Source organism: Gallus gallus, chromosome 10, assembly GCF_016699485.2.
Source record: "Gallus gallus isolate bGalGal1 chromosome 10, bGalGal1.mat.broiler.GRCg7b, whole genome shotgun sequence".
NCBI lineage: Eukaryota > Metazoa > Chordata > Aves > Galliformes > Phasianidae > Gallus > Gallus gallus.
In genome coordinates this window covers 1,287,308-1,311,002 of record NC_052541.1, presented here as the reverse complement: position 1 = coordinate 1,311,002, position 23,695 = coordinate 1,287,308, and the positions used below count along the sequence as shown (strand labels likewise).

At 47.8% G+C, this 23,695-nt stretch overlaps 1 protein-coding gene across 31 annotated transcripts in view; it reads right to left on the bottom strand.

Moving 5' to 3' along the window:
- CSNK1G1 (casein kinase 1 gamma 1) overlaps positions 1 to 23,695 on the bottom strand; it is an 87,675-nt gene that overhangs the window by 20,007 nt on the left and 43,973 nt on the right. For 16 of the 31 annotated variants that reach the window (NM_001005800.1, XM_046898984.1, XM_025153823.3 and 13 more), the window contains 3 exon segments: positions 1,966 to 2,117; positions 17,628 to 17,697; positions 21,352 to 21,392. In NM_001005800.1, the coding sequence (NP_001005800.1) occupies positions 1,966 to 2,117; positions 17,628 to 17,697; positions 21,352 to 21,392 (263 nt within the window). 31 annotated transcript variants of the gene reach the window in all.

Sequence of the window (23,695 nt, the reverse complement as noted above, 5' to 3'; positions counted from 1 at the left end):
ACAGCCAATGGCAATGACAGCAATTTGGACAAAAACCTGGACAGCGGGGATGCTGGATGGAACAAGGCACTCCAGCAGCACTCCGAGCTATCAGTGTACCTGCGCTTTGTGCTTCCACCGCAGACACACGCAGGCAGGTTTCCTTCCACCTGCCTGCACATCTCCTGCTGTGCGGATGGGGATGGCTGGAAGAGGCTCTTCCCCGTCAGAAAGATGTCCCTGCAGCAGCAGCGTGCTTTATGCCCTGTGACAGGACGCTTGCCCCGCTTCTGTCTGCAGGAGCAGGGAGCTGATGGCTGTCAGCCCCGTGCAGCCGTGGGACGACTTCTGATTTCTGTGCAGGAAGGACAGGCCTTAGTGAACGTGTGCTTAATTTCCACGCGTTGCGCAGCTCAGGACATCGGCCACTCCATCTGTTCAGCTGCGTGCAGAGGATGGAGGAAGCGGTTCCAACGCGATGCTCCCAACCGAGCAATGTGAGGCATCAGAAATGCACACACTGTGGGAGTAACAGTGCCCAAAAGCTCCCATCACCCAGAGGAGTCCTCCTGCAGCACATGGGCAAAAACATCCACAGAGAACCTCTCCTTCCCCCCTCCAGCAGGGACCCAAGGCACCAAGGTGCTCCTCCATGCTCTCGGGGTGGCAGCAGGCTGCTTACATGGTGGAAAGTCTCCCTGCATGTTGGGCATTGTTACCAGGCATCTCAAACACCAGAGGAGAGCTGCATTGCTTGTGCCATGTGCTGCATTCTGGCAGTGAAGTTTTATGTCTCCTCGCGACCGAGATTAGAATTACAGCAGCTTAAGCAGCCTTGGTTGCTCAAAAACAACAGCAAAATTTATGGAGGCAAAACCACTGAACGTGACAGCTCAGCTCCTCTTCTTTTATGCCTCTCTCACATTGGAGTGTGTCACAGCGATGGTAATGATTTAGCATAGGAACTGGGAGAAATCCAAGACAATATTCCCCTGAGCCCTGTCACTGGAGCAAAGGGCTTCTGTTCCAGTGGAGCAGCAAGTGCCAACCCCTTCTGAAAGCACTTTGGAGACAGCCAAGCCCTCCTCCCAGAAACCCTTCTGGGGAAGGAGATGGAGCACCTGTGAAGATGCTACATCTGTCTCCTTAAATGCATGTGTCCATGCTGGTATCTCACAACATCTTCCTGAAAAGACTGGAAAGGTGCTCAAATATCTCCCGAAGGAGAAAGGAGAAGCGCTGCCTATAGAGAACAACACCTTCACATGGGATTGCTTTTCCTGTCCCCATGCTTCACACTGAGCACCCTTTTTCCAGGCAGACCTTGGTGTCTTGGTGAGCAGGCAGGCCAGGCAAGGTCACAGGATAGGCAGCTGGTGCCAAAGGAGATCCTCCCAGTACAGAACTGATCTGCAACCCCAGTGCCTGGCACAAGGCAGGACCCTGCCGTGTTAGGCTTCATTTCCCCAGCAGTCTCATGGCAATAAAATTACTCCTGTAAGTACTAGGAAATGTCTCTCACACTACTGTGAGAGAGGTAAGTCTGTCAAATTCAACTTGATGCAGGTTGTCCCAACCCAAATTTTGCCCTATGTTACACGCACATACTGAAAAACATATCCAACGGTGCTACTCCGTTCTCACTGCTTATGAGACCAACCATGAGTTTTTTGAACACTGAAGAGTTGCCCAAAATGGTAATACTGTTTCTGGAGTGCAATGAAAAGGGATATAAACTGTATCCAAGGCTTTGCCATCTGATTTAATCAAAAAGACTATAAATTGGTTTTACAGTGATGAAGGAGCACTCAAATAGAACAAAACCGGGCTGCTTGGCCACAGGAGCACAATGTTGCGTACCCAATACCAGGTCAGCGTGGATCAACGCTGTGCATCTGTGACCTCAGTTTTCCTCTTGAGGCTCTGTTGTGGCAAAGCCAAGCGTATTTAGAACGTTAAGAGAGCTGACACAAACACTTTACTCACCAGCTGGATGGCTATCATTAATACCGTTTTCAGAGTGAACGTCCTGTCGCAGAGGTCGAACAAGTCTTCCAAGCTAGGACCAAGCAGCTCCAGCACCATGGCGTTGTACTTTCCGCACGGTCCAAAGTAATAAACCTGTGGAAGCCCTTCAGCTGGAAGAATATGAAAAGGATTGGAATTAGTCATTGGGAAAACATGGATACCCCTCGTCCTGGGTGCACATCTTTTGCTGTGCAAAGCCTTTGTTTTCACCTCTCGAGCGTCCTTTCTGATCTTACACGGCAAGCAAATTAGTTTCAGCATGTACTGTGAATGAACCAAAGGCCAAATGAGTGCAAGCTTTGCTCGGCTACACCCTTGAATAGACAAATGGATTTCAAAGCAATAACGTGACCACATGAAAGCGCCTTGGCTCTGGAAGCACAAAGGCTTGGCTAACCCGGCGCTCCCCGCGTTGCTCTGAGCAGCAGGCAGAGCCACGGGCTGGCGCTCATCTGAGCAGCCAGGATCACAAAGCCCCTGCAGAAAACGAGGTATGTTTGAAAAAGGGCTGCAGTTAAACCAAGTGAGTCCATAGTTGGCGTTACACAGCATGACTTCGCACAAAGTTTGCCTGCACTATATTCACAAGAAAGAGCAGAGAGGGATGTTTTCATCCATCACCACAAAGAAACAATCAGGGTACATCCAGGGCAGAATGCAGTGCAGAGCTAACTGCTACTCTCGCTAATCATCAGCCACCAGAACTGGACTGCTGGTGCAGCTGCATGGCTTTGGCTGTGTATCTGCCCCACGACGTGCCCAGGCAGCCAGCCCAGCACAGGTAAAGGCAGAGAATGCCAATTCCGGAGTGTGTCAGAAGCAGAGCAGCTTTACCTACAGGTTCAGGAAAGCTTGTTAATCTGCCCAACGGCACTAATCAACTTGCCAGCAATACAATAAATGAGGCACCAAGATTACTAGAGCTTAAATATTACAGATTTTATACTCCTGTGAATTACACAAAAAGAACAAAATACAGCTCGACAGAGATTACTGAGGGATGGCTTTAATCTCGTTAAATCACATGCTTGGGGGATCATGTTAGGCATCAGTCGTCAGGACGCATTAGTGAGATATTATGGAGTACTGCAGGCACTCCCAGCCCACCCCGAGTTCACATCCCACATCCAACATCTGCCCAGCACTGGCAACATGAGCCCAGGAGGCTATTGCCCTTTGCAGAGCTTTATGCTGTAGTGAGCATTAACAGCAACAGCATCCTCTGAGAAAGCAGGGCTGTCTGACATGGAAGCAATTCCAAAAGCAATGGTGGGATCTGACCCAGGCAGCCCCAAACATTTCCCAATATCCCCAAATAAACACAAACGGCAATTGAATGCCCTGTGCTGAAGGCTTGACAAGCTTAAAACAGAGACTTCTAAATTCAAGCTCTCTGCACAGTATTTGCATTGCAATTTCTACGTCATGATAACAGTCTTGGAAAGTGCAAACCAGGAAGGAAACCACTCAGGCTAGGAGTGTGCTAATTATGGAGTACTGGAAAACAAATTTGCCGAAAGGCTCTTAAAGAAGGCTAAGAATCCCATTCCCAGAGCAAGGGAAAAGGGATAGATTTACATCCTTACTTGGTAAAGGGAGTCAGCTGCAATTAAAGTTAAATTCCTACTGGACACGAGAACCAGGAAGATAAATGGCAGCCAGGCTCCAAAGACAGGGGTTTCACGTGGGAAAGGAAGCACGGCAAGCCTGAGCGCTCCCTGGGGCCCAGCCCCTCCAGTTAGCTCTGCCATCAGCTCCCAGTGCTCTGAGCCAAGAGCTTGGAGTGCCCTTCTCACTTTCACAGTGGGATTAAGCCTCGGGAAGGCTCTGCTCTAGGCAGGAGCTCCCGCAAGGTGAAGCTGTAGCTAAGAACATTAAAAAAAGCATCCTAAGTGGCAGCCTACAGAGGACGTTATTAGTTTCAGGCATATTTTTAGGGTTCGATTTTCTCCGAGGGTTTTCAGCAATGCTGCTGCCAGCTCTGCCTGCGGTCAAGAACTTACATATCGGCTTTGTTAGAATAAAAACGCTGTCAAACATCTCATTTTCAGAGGGCATTTGGAAGAATCTGACCCAGGCTGCAGGGCTGAACAGCCTTTCGGAGCCTCCCAGCCCCACACCATCAGCGCAGCAAAGCTGGAGGAACGCACTCTCAACTCACTAAAATTCAAGCCCGTACTCAGTATTTCTTTGGGAAAGGACAAAGCTGGAAACAGAAGCTTTAATGCTAACAGTACCTGCTTCCTACAGGATCCAAGCAGGCAGGTTAGGCTAGATAATTCCAGGGTGCGTATCTGAGATGTAGGCTTCCCTGAGCCAGTGCTCCCTACAAACCTAGGAAAATCTACATAATAACTTGTTCAGAGCCCGGCTGCGTCATTCAGAATACAGCTCGACTATTTCAGCAACAAGCAATGTGTCCTGGTCCCACCAAGTCCACTTCCACAGCGAGCCACAGGAGCTTCAAAAATATCACCCTAAATACTTAAGGATATTTCCAACAAAAGAGATCGATTGCTGATGAAGGAAAAGGTATCTTTTGCCTAGGCAGTCAAATTTGAGGTTTTTAATGCAAAGCCGTTGTGTTGGCCGAGGGTTGGAAAGGTCAAAGGAAGACACTGCTGTGAAGCTGTCCTAGAGAAGGTCTGCAGTTAAAGATGGAAAACCACAAAAGAGCAGAGGGCTCATCCCAAGGATTGAATGATACAACTCAACACTTCAAATACAAACCATGACCAGTTAATCCCAATTTACATGTGAAATAACATCCAAACAAGGATCATCTCCATGGCACAAAACACATTAATGCAAGAAAATCCACGTATGACACATGCAGGCTCTTCTTTGGAGAAAAAAGCAGCACATTGCAGTGCACTTTGCTTAACGGCTTCAATTGTGCTGCTGAGTGATTTGGCTTGACTCTATGTAAGAGGTCCTGCTCCACCCCTGCTCTTGTGGAAAGTTTATCAACCCAATAAACAGAGACTGATCACTGCACTGGAATCCATGGACAAATTCTGCTATTTCAGCAGTGCGGTGTCTTGGAAGAAATTCAAGCTGAGCACAGCGAAAACCCAGCACAGCGCTTCAGAGATTAAAGCATCACTGCCAGAATGAGAGCAAATGCAGACATCAAAGCCGAAACCCAGACTGCTACCACCAGGCCCCAACGACTCCAACCCTGGGATTCCCACAGCGCTGAAACTGGGCAGCTCCTGGGGCTGGCACCGAAGGGCTGGTCCCAGCCTCACACCGCCCTTCTGGCCTCACGTGGCCGGCAGGATATCTGATCAGGTGGGTGACCCAAAGAAGCTTGGTGTTTGCTTGAGCTTGAATACGTGGAGGGGAACAGCAACAAACAGCAACCCTCTTGGAGAGAGCTTCAGCTGAACTGGATGAACACCACAAAACTACACCTCCTAGCAAGTTTCAGTCCAAGAGTGTGCATCTTGGTCAATTCAGGTTGTGCTGTCTTGCTGCCACATGCTTTGTGGCATGACTAACAGCTCTAATAACCCATTGGATGTTCTGCGTGCTCTAACCAGCCATGCAGTCCAGGCATCAGCTGTGCGACCTGCACAGCTCATCCAAAACCACTTCCAGGACCAATTACCAAACAGCAAGCGGCAGAGAGATACCAATCAAAGGGTATGCCCAAGGGAAACATTCTGTAGCAACTGCCCGATGTGGCAGGAACAAATTGGAAACCGTCTGCAGGGGCAAATATGCACTGATGCTCTCAGAGCCTAAGAATGAACCTAGTACAACAGCACAACCCAAAATACACCCAAAGAAGAGGTGAGGGAGCAAGTACAGAAAGCTAGGTGTGACATCTATGTCAGGTGCAGGAGCAGAGTCCTTGTACATCAGTTCAACAAGAAACAACCACACGTTGTAAAAGGAGAACCGTTAGCTTCCAAATAGCCATTTCTTTGCTCCCATTGGAAGCTGGTTTATGCAGCCCTTAGAGGTCATGTGGGCAAATAAGGAGGAGCTGAGGCCTTCAATTCCAAGGACAGTTACAGTTTGTTTTGTTAAGACTCATGCAGGTTTCAAAGCTGGGAACTATTGCAGAGGGAGACACGTCTAAGAAAGCCCAAATGAGATGCCCAAAGACAGAGGGAAGGGGAGCAATCTGACATTGAGGAAATGGCTGATGCTGGATGCAGGCATGCACGCTACACGAGCAGCACAAACAAGTCCTCTTAAAAACTCATCCAGAGCCACAGCAGTCCCCCTGGAGCATTAATGCACAAAAAGGTCTGTGAGATATTAAAGCAGCACTGATGAATAGGATATAGGCTGTCACAAGATTCTCTTCCAGAGCGAAAAGGTTTATTTTTACAAATCACTGAACACAAAATTACATGATAAACAGCACAAATAGCAACTGTGAGAGAGCTGAACATTTATAGCTAAAATTGAACATGTTTCAAACAAATTAAACAAATTGCTTTAGAGTAGTCAACCCATTTAAGCTGATTACACTAATGAGGATCTATCCTTCTCTTAATTTTCAAATCAGAATAAAATCCTAGCTGAAACAGAAGCTTTGCCATCAATATCGACGGGGCCAACAACTCATCTGCTAACCTCTTCAAACACACCCCATGGCAGCAGGTTTCTCTCCACCTCTGTTGGTTAACAGGTTACCTCCCCAAGCCACGTTCTGTAGGCTGAAATTACAAAGGCTCATTCTGACCTTCAGGTTTCTGAAGTATCTACTTGAAAAACAGAAATAGAGGAGAACAATTTAGATCTGTTACTTGGAGTAAAGTAATCTTAAAGGTCTTTCAAATATTTGATTGCGTATGTTTCAGCTTCGGGACTGACATAAAACTTTAAGCAAAACAATTAGCACACGTTGCTTCTCCTTAGCATGTTTGAGTGCCATCGGAGCAACCCCTACCAAGAGTGGATGAAATTAAGCTGAATGCTCTCATTCCCTGAAGTCAGCAGCAGGTACTTTGCTGTGCCCATGACAACAAGCTGATGAAAATTTTGGAGTACTCTCAAAGCTGGCTGCACAACACTCAGTGAGGCTGCACTGATTTCATGCTCGATTCCCATGCACAGGTTCTGGGATGCACGTGACTGCAGATCAGGTTGACCTTGGAGATGCAGCTGAAAACCAGTCCTTAGAACAGGCTCTCATGTGGACAACCCCTAACTGGATCCATAGTCATAGCTCTGAGTAATGTGACATGGTAGAGTGAAGCACACATCGTGTATGTACACAGCTTTCTGCTAAGACCACTTTGGACTGCTGATATTTAAGAGAAAAAGGTCCAAACTCATCCAGTGTCCGTCCTCTCTCTTCTGCCAGCCTCTGAAATCCCTCTACCAGAGAAAAACAGGGAACTTCTTTGCTGTGCAAGTTTTAAAGCCCAGGAATACAGCTAAAAGCCATAAACTAGCTAACCAGCAAGACTAAGGCATGGCTTTCAGATGAAAACAACTTGAACCTTCCAGGCTTTCAGTAATGAACAGGCTGCACTGAAAGCTCCTTACAACCTAACGCCCTTCAAGCCTTCATTTCATTTCATTTTCTCTCAAAATCACTTCTTTCCAGTACGGTTATTTAGAAAAATCAGCTGTGTGTTTGTTGTGGTTCACTCTGGGTTCACATGATTAAGAATAAATCTGTAACTGAACAGGCAGCCTTTTAATCCAAACCACTGCAGCGGAGAGTCATTAACAGTAAGGGCTGAAAGACACCCAGGTCCTGGGAGCCCAGGGAAAGGAAGTCAACATACTGTTCTATAAATACCCCATTTTTTAGCCTGGTCATACCCAATTCAGCTGAAAGACGGCAGCCAGGGAAGCCTGCAGCGGTCCGGGCTTAGCCCAGGAGCCCAGCACTGCACAAGTCTTCCAGAAGGACACAGCTCTATGGGTCTTCTTACATAGACGTTACTGCATTCCCTAAAGCTGCTGATGATTGTGTAATGCCATTTCTTTGCTGGAAGGTCCAGATCCAGGGTTGTGTGGCACTGCATTAAGAACCAGTTTGTAGAACTAGTGAAACCTTCCACTGACAAGTAAAATGGAACTGTTCCAACCAAAGAGACCGTGTGATGAGGACAACCCAGTCACCTCCAAGACCCCACCAGTCCAATCCAGATGTGAAGAGCATCTTCCACTCAAGACGAGTCCTTAGAAGAAGTAACGAGGAGCTTGATTCACCACCAGTTGTCAGCAGGCACTCAACACAAGCTCAACCAAGTGCTCTTCCCCTCTTCAGGAAATTTAAAATGCCGTGTTTCAATTAAGCTTTTCATTTTGCCAACATCCTTCATGCTCCTGAGGTACATTCTTATGGAGGAGAGTTTGGACACGGAGAGCACTCCCCTCCCGCTGCCCTGATGGAGATCACAGAGGTGACCATCCTTGCTGGGCAACCACAGTCTTGTGTGCCTCCTCACAGCTCGGCTGGCCTTGGTGCCGGCATTCTCTGCTCTCAGCCCCATTGAATCCAGACATCTCTGTACCGCAGAGCTCCAGCCACTCGTCCTGCTCCAGACAGCAGCCCCTTCACAGCATCATTACAAGCTCCTCTTATCCTTGCTGCTCCCAACATCCTTGTGTGCCATTTGCTCTGACCGCTGCCAGACACTCAGCTCTCTGCCACCAGCTTTTTACAACATCTTTTTCCTGCTTCAGTTGCGCTGTGAATCACCTCTCTTCTAGCAAATGCTAAGTGCTTTCATGTTACTGCCCAGCAGGACTCACTGCTTCATTGCAGCAAGTAGCCCATCAACATCCCTGGAGTCTCCAGGGGAAAAAGCAAGAGGAAGCATCCCAAATTTGTACAATGACCAATTCCCTCCCCCTGATGCTTCCCCAGCAGCTGAACTTTGAAGGGGAGGGAATGCCACCCTGTGCACAGCTGTGTGCCAGCAGACAGGACTGCTTCATCTCTAACATGCGTCCACACACAGACTTCAAGACTCCAAATTCATTCCAGAAAGTGAGCAGATTTTGTGCCTTCTCTCGGGCCATACAGGATGTATCAAACCCCTGCTGTGTTTTGAGTAGCTCGTGTCTGCATCTACCAAAAAAAAAAGGCATGGGAGAAGGAACAGAAGAAAAACAGACGTGGTAAGGACAGAAGGAAGAACATATTTGTTCTTGCTGCTGGTAAAAATCCAAATGATTTTACTTCACTTACAGAAAAACAATTTTCCCAATTGTTTTGTTATCGAAAGGGGAGGCATTTCATTCTCTTGGAGCGTACAAGCTGGTTTCCTGATAACGTGGCTGGACTCCATTAGACAACTCTTCACACAGATGAAGAAAGAAGCAATTGCAGGGTGCCCAGAGGATGCTCATATTGGTATTCACAAAAACCAAATACAGCTGTGCAGGTTTTGGGAAACTGACTTCTGTATTTCATCTCTTTCACTCTGCATGACTGTTGCATTTGAGGCTGGTAAAGCCTGTGCACGTTCTGCTGCTCCAGTGCTGGGTGCAGCTGGCACACATGGCACCAGCTTAGCAGGAAGATCAAAACACTGCAGAATGTTAGAATAGTTATTTTAAACCACCCCCCAAAAGTTCCAGCTGAAGTTAACGATCTGCCTTTTCCCATGTACCTGTGACACAGGTACATGGATGGGAGAATAAATCAAAAGGCTTAACGCAGCATAATTATTCCTCTAACCTCATGGTCCTGTCTGCTTTGCTTTTGGGCTTTGTGTACTCGACGGAGCCTGTGCCTCTGCTGCAAGGCGTGGGAAGCTGCAGTGCTGCAGCTTTTGAACTCTGGGCAGGTTAAGTGCTGGGTCACAGCAGCCTGCTGACGGCAGTGGGATTCTCACAGAGAGCTCTTGTGCAATTAAAACACAGCCACGGCGTGAGGCAGCTTCATGGGCTGCTCTGAAGCTCCCGTAGAGCCAGGAACAGGTCACAACCACCAAAACGAGCAGCTCTAGCCCCTGAAAGGGAATTAAGCAGCAGGTTTGGGGTCCTTCATTTTTAAGAGGAGTTGGGATGACCAAGGGTATTTCGTGTGAATATGTTTTATTATGTCATATGTATAACCTACAGGATACTTAAGGAAAATTAACAGCGCTTCTAGGCTGCAAGAGAATATCCAGCTGCACACAGACCTGACTTCAGAGGCACTGGCAGAAGACTCTGCTTGACCCCAGGGAGATTAAAACTGCTAAGAAAACAGCAATAATGAAAGCCACGTGCTGAACCACTCCTCTGCCATGCAGAGGAACACTCTGATTCGATCGCACCAACATCCACAGGTAGCCGCTGCCCCTCATCAGTTCATCTCCGTTGCTGACTCCTGCCAGCACCCATCCATGTGCCAATGATCTACAGTGGGAGTCCAGTAGCACTTGAAGCTTACGGTGTTCTGGCCAGCTGCAAAACGAAGTGACAGCACTGCTGCCTCACAGTGGGAACGCAGGAGAAATTTGACAGCTGACATTACAGCTCAGCTATGGCCCACATCTCTGTGCAGGGACCAGGATGTGCCCCAGCCCCATTGCTACAGCAACACACTGCCCCGTGCAAGGAGTGGCAGCAGCTGATCCAACTGCATTTGCTTCTTGGATGACAGATCAGAGTGGTCCAACTTATTTGGATAAAGCCTATAAGGCACACAGCTCCAGCTTCAAGCGACCAGGAGATAAACCAGACCTGAGCCACACAAACCTGCCCACGCTGGTGCTGCATCAGAGCTGCTTTATCACAGAGCCCACCACAATGGCTGCTAAAAGCCCATGAGATTGCCATTGGCTCCTGTGGCAGCGTCAAACTAGTAGGTGATGGATGCTGAGTCAAACACACGTGTGCTGTCCACAGCAACTCAGGAGGCTGGCATTCATCAGCCCTACTACACAAACCGTCAGAGCGCCTGAAGGATTTGCCAGCTCTGTAGGTAACTGTTACCCACACAGTCCTTACAGCCTGATGGAAACCTCCCATCCTCTTCTATTACAAAAGAATCTCCTGGAAAATAAAGTTCAGATGCTTTACAAGACCATCAGCCTCCCCCAGGGACAGCCTATACTGAGCAGCACTGTTCCATCCCACACAGTCAGTGGCTCACCTCCTCAAGACAGGAGGAAGAGGAGGATGCTTTGAACAACAGGCAGGGCAGAGCTTGGGGAATGCAAACCACACCTATCAACTAGCTGTTGTGAGAGGCAGGCAGCCCCCCACCCTCTGCACCTTAATGCTCACCTGCATGCAACCTCCCTGGCACAGATCTCTCTTTCAGAGGGGCTCTGGCTGCCCTGCCATGCAGAGGGTGCTCCTGGGGCTTTGTGACTGCTGCCACACACACCAGAAGAGCAGGAGACAGAAGAGGACTTCTCGAAATATAAAAAGGAAACTGCCCTCAGCTCATATTCAAATATTAATGGGTCTTGCTTTAATAGCATCTGATAGCTTCCAATTGACAAAGCCTAAATTTATCCCAAGGAAGTCAGACCTACCTTCTGATGTTAAAAGAGCTGTTGAAGTGTGCATGTTCAGTAAGCCGTTCTGAGCAAGGGAACCGCTATACTTCCAGATAGTGAAACATTGTCCCACACTGCTCAACAGCAAAGCCTGCTTTCAAAGCAGGCAGGCTGGAGCTGGGGGGCTGCAACTCTCCACTGCGCTTCATTTTGTAAAGCACCAGCTCTGAACTCACAGACCCCATAAGCTCCACATCTCATCAGCAGACGCCAGCTTTGTTAAAGCGAACACACACAAACTCTTGGAGCTGTTGATCACCATTCTCCAAGGGCACAGCTAACTACTAGGGCCTCCCATGCATTGCAATTTTGTTCCAAAAAATCATTTTTTTTTAATTGAATGAAACCTTACCTGTCACCATTCCTTGCTGAGGCACCTCAGACCTATCTTCAGTGGCAAGTTTCTTCACAACACCTTGCAAGATTTGAGAATGAAGGTAAAGAGTTTTTGCTTGCTCTTAGAAAACGAACCGACAGCTTAAAGGGGATGCGAGCACCTGCGCCAGGGATTGAAGCGGGGAACTGTTGAAACGTGGGGTTGGGATCCAAAGAAGCAAGTTGCTTTCAGTGCAAGTGGATGTCAGTTCGGTATTACCAGGCATTCTTGCATTAGGCCTCACTTATGCAGCCCCGCATTGCTGCAGCTCACGTGAGGAAAAGCATTGCAGGCAGGGAGTTCCCCACGAAGCAGCAGGCACAGCAGCACGCTCCTCCACAGGGCCTTGTTTACTCCCATCTGCACAACAAGCCTCACTGTAATGACCCCTGCCTAATTGCTGCTGAATGGCAGCGTTGTGCAACCGGCACGGAAAGAATTTCTCTCCCGAGACGGGTACATACCAAGCGTGCAGCAGGTCATGGGCAAAGCAAGAGCAACACGGGAGGAGAGAAATGCGCTCAATGTAGGCAGTCCTGAAGAGCAACTCAGGACGCAGAACGGAGCAGCAGACAGCTACATTGAAAAATGTACATGCAAATATTGACTGGAATACGTAAAAGGCTCAGTTATTTATACCACCTTCATTTTTCTTGATCCCGCTTCCTGACAAGTAAACAGACTGCTTCACTCCTGCAAGTTGTGCGACAGAGAGAGGTCCAAAAGTAAACACACAGACTCGGTATTTCATTAGAGGTGAACTTGTTTACAGAGCAAGAACTACAACAAAACTACAGAACCCTTCCTCGTTCTATATGTACCAGCACTTCCCTCCCTGCCTCAGTATATTCTGCTGTGACTCACGCACTGCGTGGGCTGGGAACACAGCAGAGATGTTCTCTGTTTCCTGGGATTCTCCTGTGGATGACTCCTCTCCAACGCAGCGCTGCAGAGCCGATCGTGCGCGATCCCCCCGGCCAGCGGCACCCACCGCCGGGAGCAGCGCGGCTGTTGTGTGAGAGCAGGAGCGCGTGCTGCGCTGAATCACGAGTGCCAAGGTGGGACTGCGAGGGCGCGGGGACGGCGTGACTCATCCGCCAGCTGAGAGGGAGCGCAGCTACTGCTGAAGCCCAGCACCGGGCCTCCCTTCGCACCACACACACAGGCAGAAGCTGTCACTACGCAGGAACCCGGCGGCAGAAGGAAGCACCCCAACGTGGGGCTCATGGGGCAGGCACAGCTCATGTCCCTGACCACCACATGGTGCCACAGATGCTCTGAAACCACAGTGAGGAGAGCTCAGCCCTGTACCTCTGCTGGTCACTGCTGGCAGGCAGTACTTCCTGGCCTCGGTGAATTATTCAGTTGCGTTGAAGCAAGAGATCAAAAAGCGGTTTCCTGAGTGCTTGGAGATGTTTTTCAGCCACAATCACATCCTCGGAGAGAGGAATGGCGCTAAGAGCAATACTGGAATGTCACGCAGCAGCAGGCTCCCCACCCCCAAGGAGAGCTGCACAAACAGACCAGGCTTTGGGGAAACAGTAGCTCAGGCTTTGCAATGATACATCCATGCACATATCCTCAATAATGTTTGCCCCAACTACTCAGCACAGCAAGGTTTACGGGAGGAGACAAATCTTGTTCCCCTCTAACCAGCAGAGCTGAACAGCAACAAAGCTTTTGGACAATGTTTGCCTCAAGGGCTGAGCCTTCGGCTTCCATTTCAGGTGAGCTGCACTGCAAACAGTGGCAGCAGGACCAGCAGAGGCCTCAGCTCCATGGCTGCACAGGAACACAGCAGAGCTCCAGACACCTCTGCAGCAATGTGCAATGGCTTCAGGCTGCGCCTCCAGGAGAAATACAGAAGTTCCAGACTCCCTTCAGTCTTTAATTCCATCTGAAGTAACGGCTGGTGTATAAAAGGTGTCCTAAGACATCTCTACATCCACTGTATTAGCCCATCAGCTTCCAGCAACTTAACTACAGCAGGAAACATAGCAGTGTTTTAACTTTTCAAATTCAAAGCACATTTAAAGTGTTTTCTAGCAGCGCTGAGATCAGGAGGATCCACCTTCCAACACGACAGGCTTGAGCAGTGCCACACCCCCCCCCACCCCATCACCATCCGAGATCATGATCAGAACAGTCAGTAAACAGCAGAGTCCAGCACCTCCACGCCTAGATGACTAGGCCTGCCAGCAGATGCAAATGAGGAGCTGCTGCAGATTGCTGCCGAAATCCAAGCGATGGGACAGGCAGAGATAAAAACATGGCCACATTCTCCTGCTGTAACACTTGCACTAAAGAGCAGCTCAATCAAAAGGCTGCAGACTGAGGAAGACTGGGAAATACAGGCACTATTTTGTTGATAAGAAAGGAGTTTCCAGTAAAAAAAAAAAATGTGGAGAAGTTAGTCTCCGTGGTAAGTCTGTAGGAGTTTAACCTGAAGGAAGGGTGAGAATATGGAATTCGCCTGAAATAAGAAGACTGAAAAGAACCCTGGGATGCTGCTGTGTGAGCAGGGGGCAGCTGGAGCAAAGCAAATGCTTTGTTCAGAGAGCTGTGGGTGCCCCATCCCCGGAGGTGCCCAAGGCCACAGGAGGGGCTCTGTGTAGCCTGAGCTGGTGGGGGGCAGCCAGCCCAGGGCAGTGCTGGGGGGGGCTTTAAGATCCCTTCCAACCCAACTCATTCTGGGATTCTATAATATGATTCTTTTATGCCTCCTGGTAAACGGCCCAGGAAATGCAACCATCCTAAGGATTTCAGAGCTGGGTCAATGTGACCACGGTGAAAGTAGCCCCATTTTGCTCTGCCAACACCAGCTTTCTCCACCCCAGTACTTACAGGAAATCAGACACTACGCAGACATCAGCTTACAAGGAGATGATGCTCCTCCATGCATCATCTTACAAGGAGAAGGGCCTGATGATTCTAATTTTCTGTGAATTATAAGAAAGCAGGCCTTTACTCCATAAATTTAGGGACAAAATTTACAAGTGCCTGATCCCTACACACATACCAGAGGCCACAGGAGATACAGCAGCACCCTGTCAGATCAGAGGGTGAGCTCACCTTGTCCCCAAGGTATGGAAGCAGCAGATACCATTGGCTGTACCAGAGCTGAGTTTTGGGAATTCCCATCATGCTTGGATGTATGTGGACAGCCATGCCATTCACATTAATTTACAGGTAGCTGCTATCCAGCAAGAAAAAGAAATAAAATCAGGGCTGACATAGGCATCCTTGGCACCAGCAGAAGGAGACGTGCAGCAGGTGGCCCCAGCCAGATGCTAGGCAGCAGGATGCCCATGCACATTCATCTGCACTGCACAACAAAGAACCACCCTGAAAGAGTTCAGTGTAGGACACCAGCTTCTTGCAGGACTGATGACAGAGTAACTAAGTTTGCACAGAAACCGTTACAACTGCTCCAAGACAGATCAGCAAACAGATCATATCCTAGACTACCAAAAACATAAATGAATTCCCGTCTTCTCCTGAGCCACCATATGGACTGACCATCCGGACCTGGACTCCATGCCTGTAGGTTTTTTGTTGGCTTGTTTATTGTTTTTTCCCTTGTTTCACTGCCTACATTAAGGTATAGCAGTCATATACTATTTTAGGCTATTAAATCATTAATTCCACAGTAAGAAAGAAGAAACCAGCAGATGGTCTCTGTGCAGCAGGCCTCTGCCTCTTCATTCAGGGGCAGAAAAGTTAACAGAATAACCAAGAAGAACACATCTTTATTTCCAACAGCTGCCACATAAACCCCAGTGCTGCGCCACAGGGTAGAAAAAGAGCTGAGGTCAAACAGAGCAGCTCTCGGGCCCTGGCTACCTCTGCATCCACACTGGTAAATCAGCTTCTTGTGAACACATCTAAGCATGTACGGGAGATGAACTATATCATCACAGACACTCCACAAGAATGTTCTGATCTGATCCGTGGTAAGCTGGTCCCTCCCAACCTAACATCTATGATTTAACAGTAATACACTTCAGAAGAGTTGAAGTTTTTGAAGCAAGGACCTTTACAGGGAACGTGGCATTAAAAGCATCACTGAGATCAATCCCAGCTATTTCTCCAAAGTCAGCACATATGCAGCACCAGCTTGTTTTTTGCAGATGATCTTCCCCTCATTCTCAGCCTGGTGTGCAGACATTAAGTGAAGACTCTGTGATCCTGGCAGTCTGGCTCCACTAAAATTTGTTTTGTTAAGCTTCCAGGTTTTGTGGAGACAGAGATACGGCTCACATCCTCCACCCTAAACTCCTGGCCTATTTGCACTTGTTTCAGCAAAACACAAGAGCTTCTAATGGCATCCAACAGGTTACCGGAGCAGAGTCTGTGATGCTGTGGGACCACACAGAGGTAAAAATGGAAGTCGTGGCCTTCAGGAGCCCTCCTAACAGACTCTTGACGATAATAAAGACCTTGAGATGGCAGTTATGCCCCCGTGGAATGACAGGAAGGAGAGATCTTAAAGGCAAGATTTCCACATCTGACGGCAGCATACTCCAAAGTACTTCCACCAGCATGCAAAGGATCAGGCAAGGCAGAAATCTGGGTGAGTGTTGTGGGATGACAGGTTTAAACTGATGTCAAAGAGGAGAAAACAATGGTAAAAAAAACACCATCTAGCCACAGTAAAACCCCAACATTCCATCAATTTATAAATTTCTCAGTAATATCTTTAAAGAGAGGTAGAAAGCTGGCAAGTGTAGAAAAAGCATACTGGAATTTGAGCCTGTGTCAAGAGAGACATTCTTGCACAGAGAGTATAAGCATCAACCAAACTCAACCAGGGAAGGAAAGGTGGAGTTAAGTGTCTCACCGTGTGAACCTATGCTTGACGTATTCACTTACAAAGGCCACAGCAGAAATGCGCTAAGTCTCAAAAGCACAAGGAACTGGAAGTTAAGTGGTGATGGCATTAACTTATCAGCTTTGTGTGCAATAGGATACAAATACCAGAATACAAAGTACACAGATAAGAGCACCGTATTTCAGTGGATAAGTTCTGTTAAAAAAAAAACAAAACACAACACCACCACTTCAGTATTTCCAACAGTGTTAGCTCACGTTGCTCCTAATACCAGAATTTGCATGCTATAAGGAGAAAAAAAGCCATTAAAAAGTGCAATAGCACCCCAGCCACCAGAGGACAAAATTCAGGAAACTAATTAGAAGAATTAAAAGCAACAAGCAAAATAAAGCTGCATGATGACATAATTTGCCCCAATCCCACAGAACGACAGGGGTTGGAAGGGCCCTCGAGAGATCACTGAGTCCAACCCTCTGCTAAAGCAGTACCCTACAATAGGTCACACAGGTCGGTGTCCAGATGGATCCTGAATATCTCCGTAGGAGACTCCACCACCTCTCTGGGCAGTCTGTTCCAGTGCTCTGCCACCCTTACCACAAAGAAGTTCTTCTGCATGTTAGCATGCAACTTCCTGTGCTCAAGCTTTAGGCCATTGCTCCTTGTCCTGTTGCTACGCACCACTGAGAGGAGCCATTTGCCTCCTACCTCCCTTCAGATATCTGTAAACATTTATCAGATCCCCTCTTGGCAGTCTTTCCCCCATGCTGAACAGACCCAGATCACTGTGCCTTTCCTCGTTAGGGAGATGCTCCAGGCCCTTCATCATCAGGACATCAGGAAATTCTTGTCAGAGATGCACAACACACACGACGGTAATGTTTGACTGCATAAAGAAATCACAAACCTTCCACACACTTAAGGCAGGTTTACTTACCCGCACTTCCAAGCTGTTTGTAAAATCTGTATTCTAAATGGAGTTGTGGTGCACGTGATTTTATTGGTTCCTGGAAGAGAAGAAAAAATGCCACCTGAAATATTCTGACTGAGAAAATTACGTAAAGTTCTGTGACCATAAAGGCCGCTTCACATTTCAAGATAAGACACCTCAGAAGTCTAACAATAGACTTCATCATTAGACATCATTTAAATAAATAGAGAACAGAAAGTAAAACAGGAAGACTTGCAGTATGCACTCTGGAGGAACTTTGCTGGAAGGGAAGTAACTTCCTCGTTAAAGAGAAACTAAAAACAGAGCTTACTCATAGAAGTGAAATTCAAGACTTGCACAAGGAAGCTGCTGATCCCTGCAGGATGATACCGACCAGGCAGCACAGAGGGAGGGAAGTCGTGACTTAACCTTTCTCAGCCATAAGTTGAGCCTGTGGACTTGTGTTTGCCCACAGGCCAGTGACCAACACAACTCTGTATTTCTGTGAAACACTGAGTCATATGCCACACTTGGAGTCAGACTGCAGCTGGCTAAGTGTATAACACAGCAGCGAGCTCAGCAGAGGCCTGATAGAAACACAGGAGCAAGGCTCCTCCTTCACTAGCAGGTGCCATTCAAACATTTTAAAGTGCTCAAGAATGTTCTATTTTTACACACAGGATAAAAAATGGATAAGCCTGCAATGCACCCAAACCAGTACATTTCTCAACTGCCACTTCACGTACAAAACTTAATGCCTACGATCTATAATGCATTAACATGCGCAATTACAGAGCTTCCAAAAATATGAGCTTAACACGGGGAGGATTAAGAGGCTGGAGTAATTACATTTTCCATAAAACTTCACCTGGGGTAGCCAATAATGCAGACCGTCTCCTGCCCAGACAATGAAGTTAACACCAGCCTCAGCTTATGCTGTTGTTGTCTTCTGTATGAGAAGATAAATGTTGCATGCACAAACCATGTAAAATTCATCTAATGGCACCAGAGCTGGTCCGAATTTCAAACACTTGCTGAAAAGCCCTGAAGTGCTCCAGTGAATTAGAGCAAGAGCATCCAGAGGATGTTCAACGCAATCAAGAGCTTGTGCTGGCACCTTCAGCACGCTCCATCAGCTCTTCAGCCTGCGCAGCAGACTTGAAGCTTCAGCAGATCCCTGTCTTGTTTCGTTATAAGATTAATGCCCACATTTGTTCTGAATTACACCCTTAAGACTTCTTCTCAAGTCAAAGAACCATTTTTGTACAGGAATTCAGGCAAGAGGCCTTCCAGCCAAGGTGTTCAGTACTTGTTCAAGTTATCCCCTCTGTAGCCAGCAAGGGGAACATCGCTCCTGGCTGCTTCTCAACTTTGCCATTTACAGGGTTCAGCAGTGCAATACGGCTAACTATTTAAAAAACACTCCAAAAACCTTCACTGAAGGCAAATACAAAGGAACACAAAGCCCATTTGCTATACAAGCCACAAGTAAATGAAGGTAACTGCCAACGCCGGTTTAAGGGAGAGACTTCAGAGATCTCCAGAGCAAAGGGATTTAGGGCGACAGGAACTCAAGTCTATTCAGTGAACAGTTCATTTGTTCCAACGGGCAGAGGGATTGATTCATGAGGACGTGAGGCTGCTTGTGACAAGCAGGGCAAGACATGCCTGAGCCTCTCCGCATCGGGAGCAGCTCTGGACACTCGCCCACCGTGGCAGCTTCCGCGCAGATCGCAGCAGAGCAGATGGTTGTCCTGCAGGCCAAGGGCTTAGGGGTGCTGGCAGATGCTGCATTTGTGCTGAAAAGCAGGGAATTGCTGCTGCCTGGCGTATAAAACCCACAGCTCAAACTGACAGGCAGCAGCAGCAGCTTGGTAGAAACTCCTGCCACATGCAAGTCAGCACTAAAAGCCCTCAGTAGTTTAAGCCAACACACACAGCTAATGCATGGCATGTCAGCTCCAAAAGACCTCCAGCTGAGCAGGAGCTGTGTGGGGACCCCATGGCGTCAGAGGACAGGCAGTGTTCCCCACTCCCTGAGATGCAGCACACCTCAGAAATCCACACCCCAAAGACAAACCCAGAGAGGTTAACACAATGTCCCGGCATTTTCTGATCAACCTTTGGCATCTGCAGCGTAATTCTCTAATTTGCCCTCCATTCATCTTCAACGAGAGGAACAAAGTGCTGAGACAGCAGGGCTGCAGTGCAGGAGAATCTCAAACAGCTAAAAGGATTTGGAGTTTTGAGTTGGCCCAGTGATGCAGACGAAGTAGGAAATGTTGCCTTTAAGCACAGCAAACACAGACACTAGTCTGCAGATTACTTGAAGGATAAAGAATATCTTTGGAAAAGTAGGAAGTTGTTACAAAAAAGTTAAAAATAAGAAGAAAAATGCAGGTACTCCCTAGGGAAGAAAGCAAAACTATTCACAACAGCTCTTAGTCTCAAGCTTCCCTGGCTTTTTTGCCCCCCATGAAAATTACGTGATTTAATCTGTCTTGGCAAACGCTATATAATTTAGAAAAATGTTTGAAAAGCTGGAAGATTTCTTTTGTTCAAGTCTCAGAAAGGCACACAGACAACAGCACTAAGTCAATTTGTTCATTAATTCCTCGCATCGCATTATCTGGAGCTGAAGTAGGGCTGCCTCAAAGCTCTGTCTGTCGAAAGAAGCACTTCTTCCCTTTCTATCTTTGAAAGCAAAATCAAATTAGAAGCATTATTGATTCAATGACACAGCCAGTCTGCTCACACAAGTGCATTTTCTGTTGTCAAATCTGCCCACAAAGAAAGCTACACAACAAGCGCCGGCCCTTCCTCCTGGTGTGGATCCATCTCCGAACACATCCCGCAGATTTTATTTAGTTATTTTAGGGAATATCTTCTGATATTTGCCAGCGTGCTTCAAAACAAGTCCCTCCTGCAAAGTGCTAATTATTTTTCCATCTACTCTGCACCATACAAAGAGAACACCAGAGATGTAAGATCTGTGGCATCTGAACATGAATCGGAATTAATGCACCAAGTTCATTCTCGATCTACTGTAATGTGAATGACTCCTGTCACTTTGCCAGACATGGGTTGGGAAAACAGGCACGCTTGCTGCTCATGTCAAATCAGCCTTACAACTTTAACTTCAAACTCTAGGGTTTGGATCTGTGATTAAAGAGCATAGAGATGAGAAAAGAGCACTGGGTATTTTCAGCAAAACCCCAAAGAAACCAATGAAAGTTTTAGTTTACAGACAGAAAAAGTTAAGGCACGATGTTAGAAATCTGGCAGAGAGTTAGAGAGCTTCCCCGTCCCCAGGACTCCTGCTGCAGAGGTTGTGGCTGCTTATCCTTGGATGTCTGAGTCCGTGAGGGGAAGGCCTGACCTTGGCTGGATTGGAGCTCGCTTTGCTTGTTGCATCCACATGGTCACAACCTGGAGAATCAGTGGGAGACCTGAGCAGAACAGCTCAGCCCTGGGGACTTGGAAGGGGTGACAGACCTCCCCCAGTGCTGCCCCCTCGGGAAGGAGGTGCTCACAGCTTCTGACAGACCAGAAACACACAGCAGGAGAAGGGCTGGGAGCTCTCCTTGTTCAGAGCTCTACAAGAACTTATCTCTGCTTACAGCTGTTCACCTGGCTGAGACTGAGGGCGCTAAGTGGGGAAGCTGCTTTTTCCTCTCAGTTTCTAGCACTAGGTACAATGCATGTCAGAACACCCAAAGCTTCCACTTACCAGTTTGATTGCTACGTATTCATTGGTGTAGAGATTTTTGCCTGTGAAGAAAGAAAGAAGTCTTTTAGTTGCACAACAGAGACAACAGTGAGGAGTGCCATTGGCTGCAGAGATCTGGCTTGTCTCAACTACCCTCCCAAATTCAAATTCATGCCTCCAACACAGCACAAGTCTCAAAACCAGGGCAGGTGCTACCTTTTATTCAGCATAAGGTAGCCGTGTTTTATGGCAGCACTTCTGTTCGGTGCATTTGAGGAGATATCCCAAGCACATTTATTCTCTGCATTATCATTAAAAAAAACAGGGAAAAAAAAAAAGGAGAGTTGATTTTGCTGGACAATGAGCAACTTCATGCTGTGATCTATAGGGAGTTTCACCAGCATAATTGCGCAACGTATAAAAGAGACTGCTACAAGGAGGCAAAGAAAACAACTTGTGTACCAGCAGAGCTTTCATTTCTTCCTCTACAAACAGGCAGGCAGTGTATGCAAAACGCCTTCTTCGGGGCAGCAGCACAAAGGCAGTCTTCCTAATGGAATAATGCCCTCAGCTGCAGCGCAGGAGCAGCGAAGCACACGACTGCTCCCAGGGGGTAACACAGCACTAGGAGAACAAAAGTCATTCCTGAGACCCCCAGCACACAGCAGTGCTTAGTCTGACACCAGCCCTGGCGAGGAGGAACACCAAGCGCTAGGATGGCTCTAACCAGGCAAGCACACCGCCTTACCCTCACCCTTGCAATGCAGTTTTTTGTTTGAAGGAGAGCCCACCATTTCTTTAGGTCTGTCATTGAAAGCTGTTACGTGCAGGCTGGTTAAAGTCAGCTTTGCAGTTGCATGGGAAATGTGCAAACACTGGGAAGTGGCACAGCCTGGAGGAGGCTGGGGACAGAACCAGCAGACAAGCAGGTGGCAGGATAAAGGGCAGCACCTTCCCAGATGATAAGGGCTCTGGCCTGATGCTACCCAAGGGCTAGCAGGGGGAAATCTGCTAAGGCATTAAGAGAAGGTAGCCTAAATGCACTTGGTGATCTGCTCCCTGCTAGCAACCAGAAATGAGTCACATCAGCAGCTCCAGCTGTAGCTCGCCCACAGACACTTCTCCCTCCCCCCCTCCCAGGGGATTGAACTCACACTGAGAAGCACCGTTTGAGGATGCTGGGCCAGAACAGGGGAAGCTCCAGCCCAAGTCAATGAGAAAGTTATGTGCTTTAAACTGCAAGACAGTTTTGATAACACAATTCCCAGCTAATGCAATCGAGATGATCCAACTAACTTTTGTGGCCTTCCAGTTCAGGCCAAGCTTTTGATGGGGCAGCGATCAAATCCATGCCTCAATTTTGAGCAGTTCCACAGCCAATGAAGATCTATACATCCTAATTCGTTAAGTCACCAGTGCTCACACAGGAAGCCTTGCAGTGCACGTTTCCCAAGCAAAAAAAAAATGGCTCAGAGCATAGATCCTACCTCTAAGCTACTCTTACCTACTCTCACTGCTGAGATGCTGGATCCCAGGCTGGATGTGGCTCTGGGCAGCCTGGTCTGGTGGTTGGCAACCCTGCACATAGCAGGGGGTTGAAATGAGATGATCATTGTGGTCTTTTTCAACCCAGGCCATTCTATGATTCTGTGATCTTTGGCCAACCCATGCACATCTCAGACCAATCCCTGACTTCAGAACACTATGCAACTTCTCCAGGTATGACCCTTCTCTTTGGTGCAGTAGCTTATTGAGAGGATAGAACCAACAGATAGGGTCCACTCTCCAAACATTGTTTTAGTCTTCCCTCAAACCAGGAAAAAAGCTGCTTTCACTCATTTTTAATGTAGAGTTTTGGAAGGGCCAGACTATGTTTGCACTGGAGCCAAAAGATCTGGGCTCTACTTTTTCCATGGGTCATATGTCAAGTAAATACACACGTGATAGCCTATGCACTGAACCTGCCTATGGGCTGTAAAGCCTCAGAGGTTTTTCCAGTGAAGACACGGCAAAAACCCGTTTGGTTACTCCGTGAGTCAGCCTGAGGAGGTCAGTCCCAGAGCCCGTGCAGCCTGTCCAAGGAACAGCCATAGGATAACCTCATTTCAGCTCACTTTGGGCCAGGTGCTGATGTTTGTGCACATCTCCTTCTCATCGCAGCCTGCCATCCCGCTGCTCTGCTCCCACGTGACAAACAGCTTCAAAAAAGTAATATCCCTGGGGCCATCTGTATTTGCAGCAAGAGATCAACCCTGAGCAGCTAACCTGACACTCACAGAACAGCTTCCCTCCCTGGAACCAAGCAAAAAGCAGAGGGCACGTCATTCATCTTTGCAGGACAAAGCTGTTATCAGAGACTTGTTTG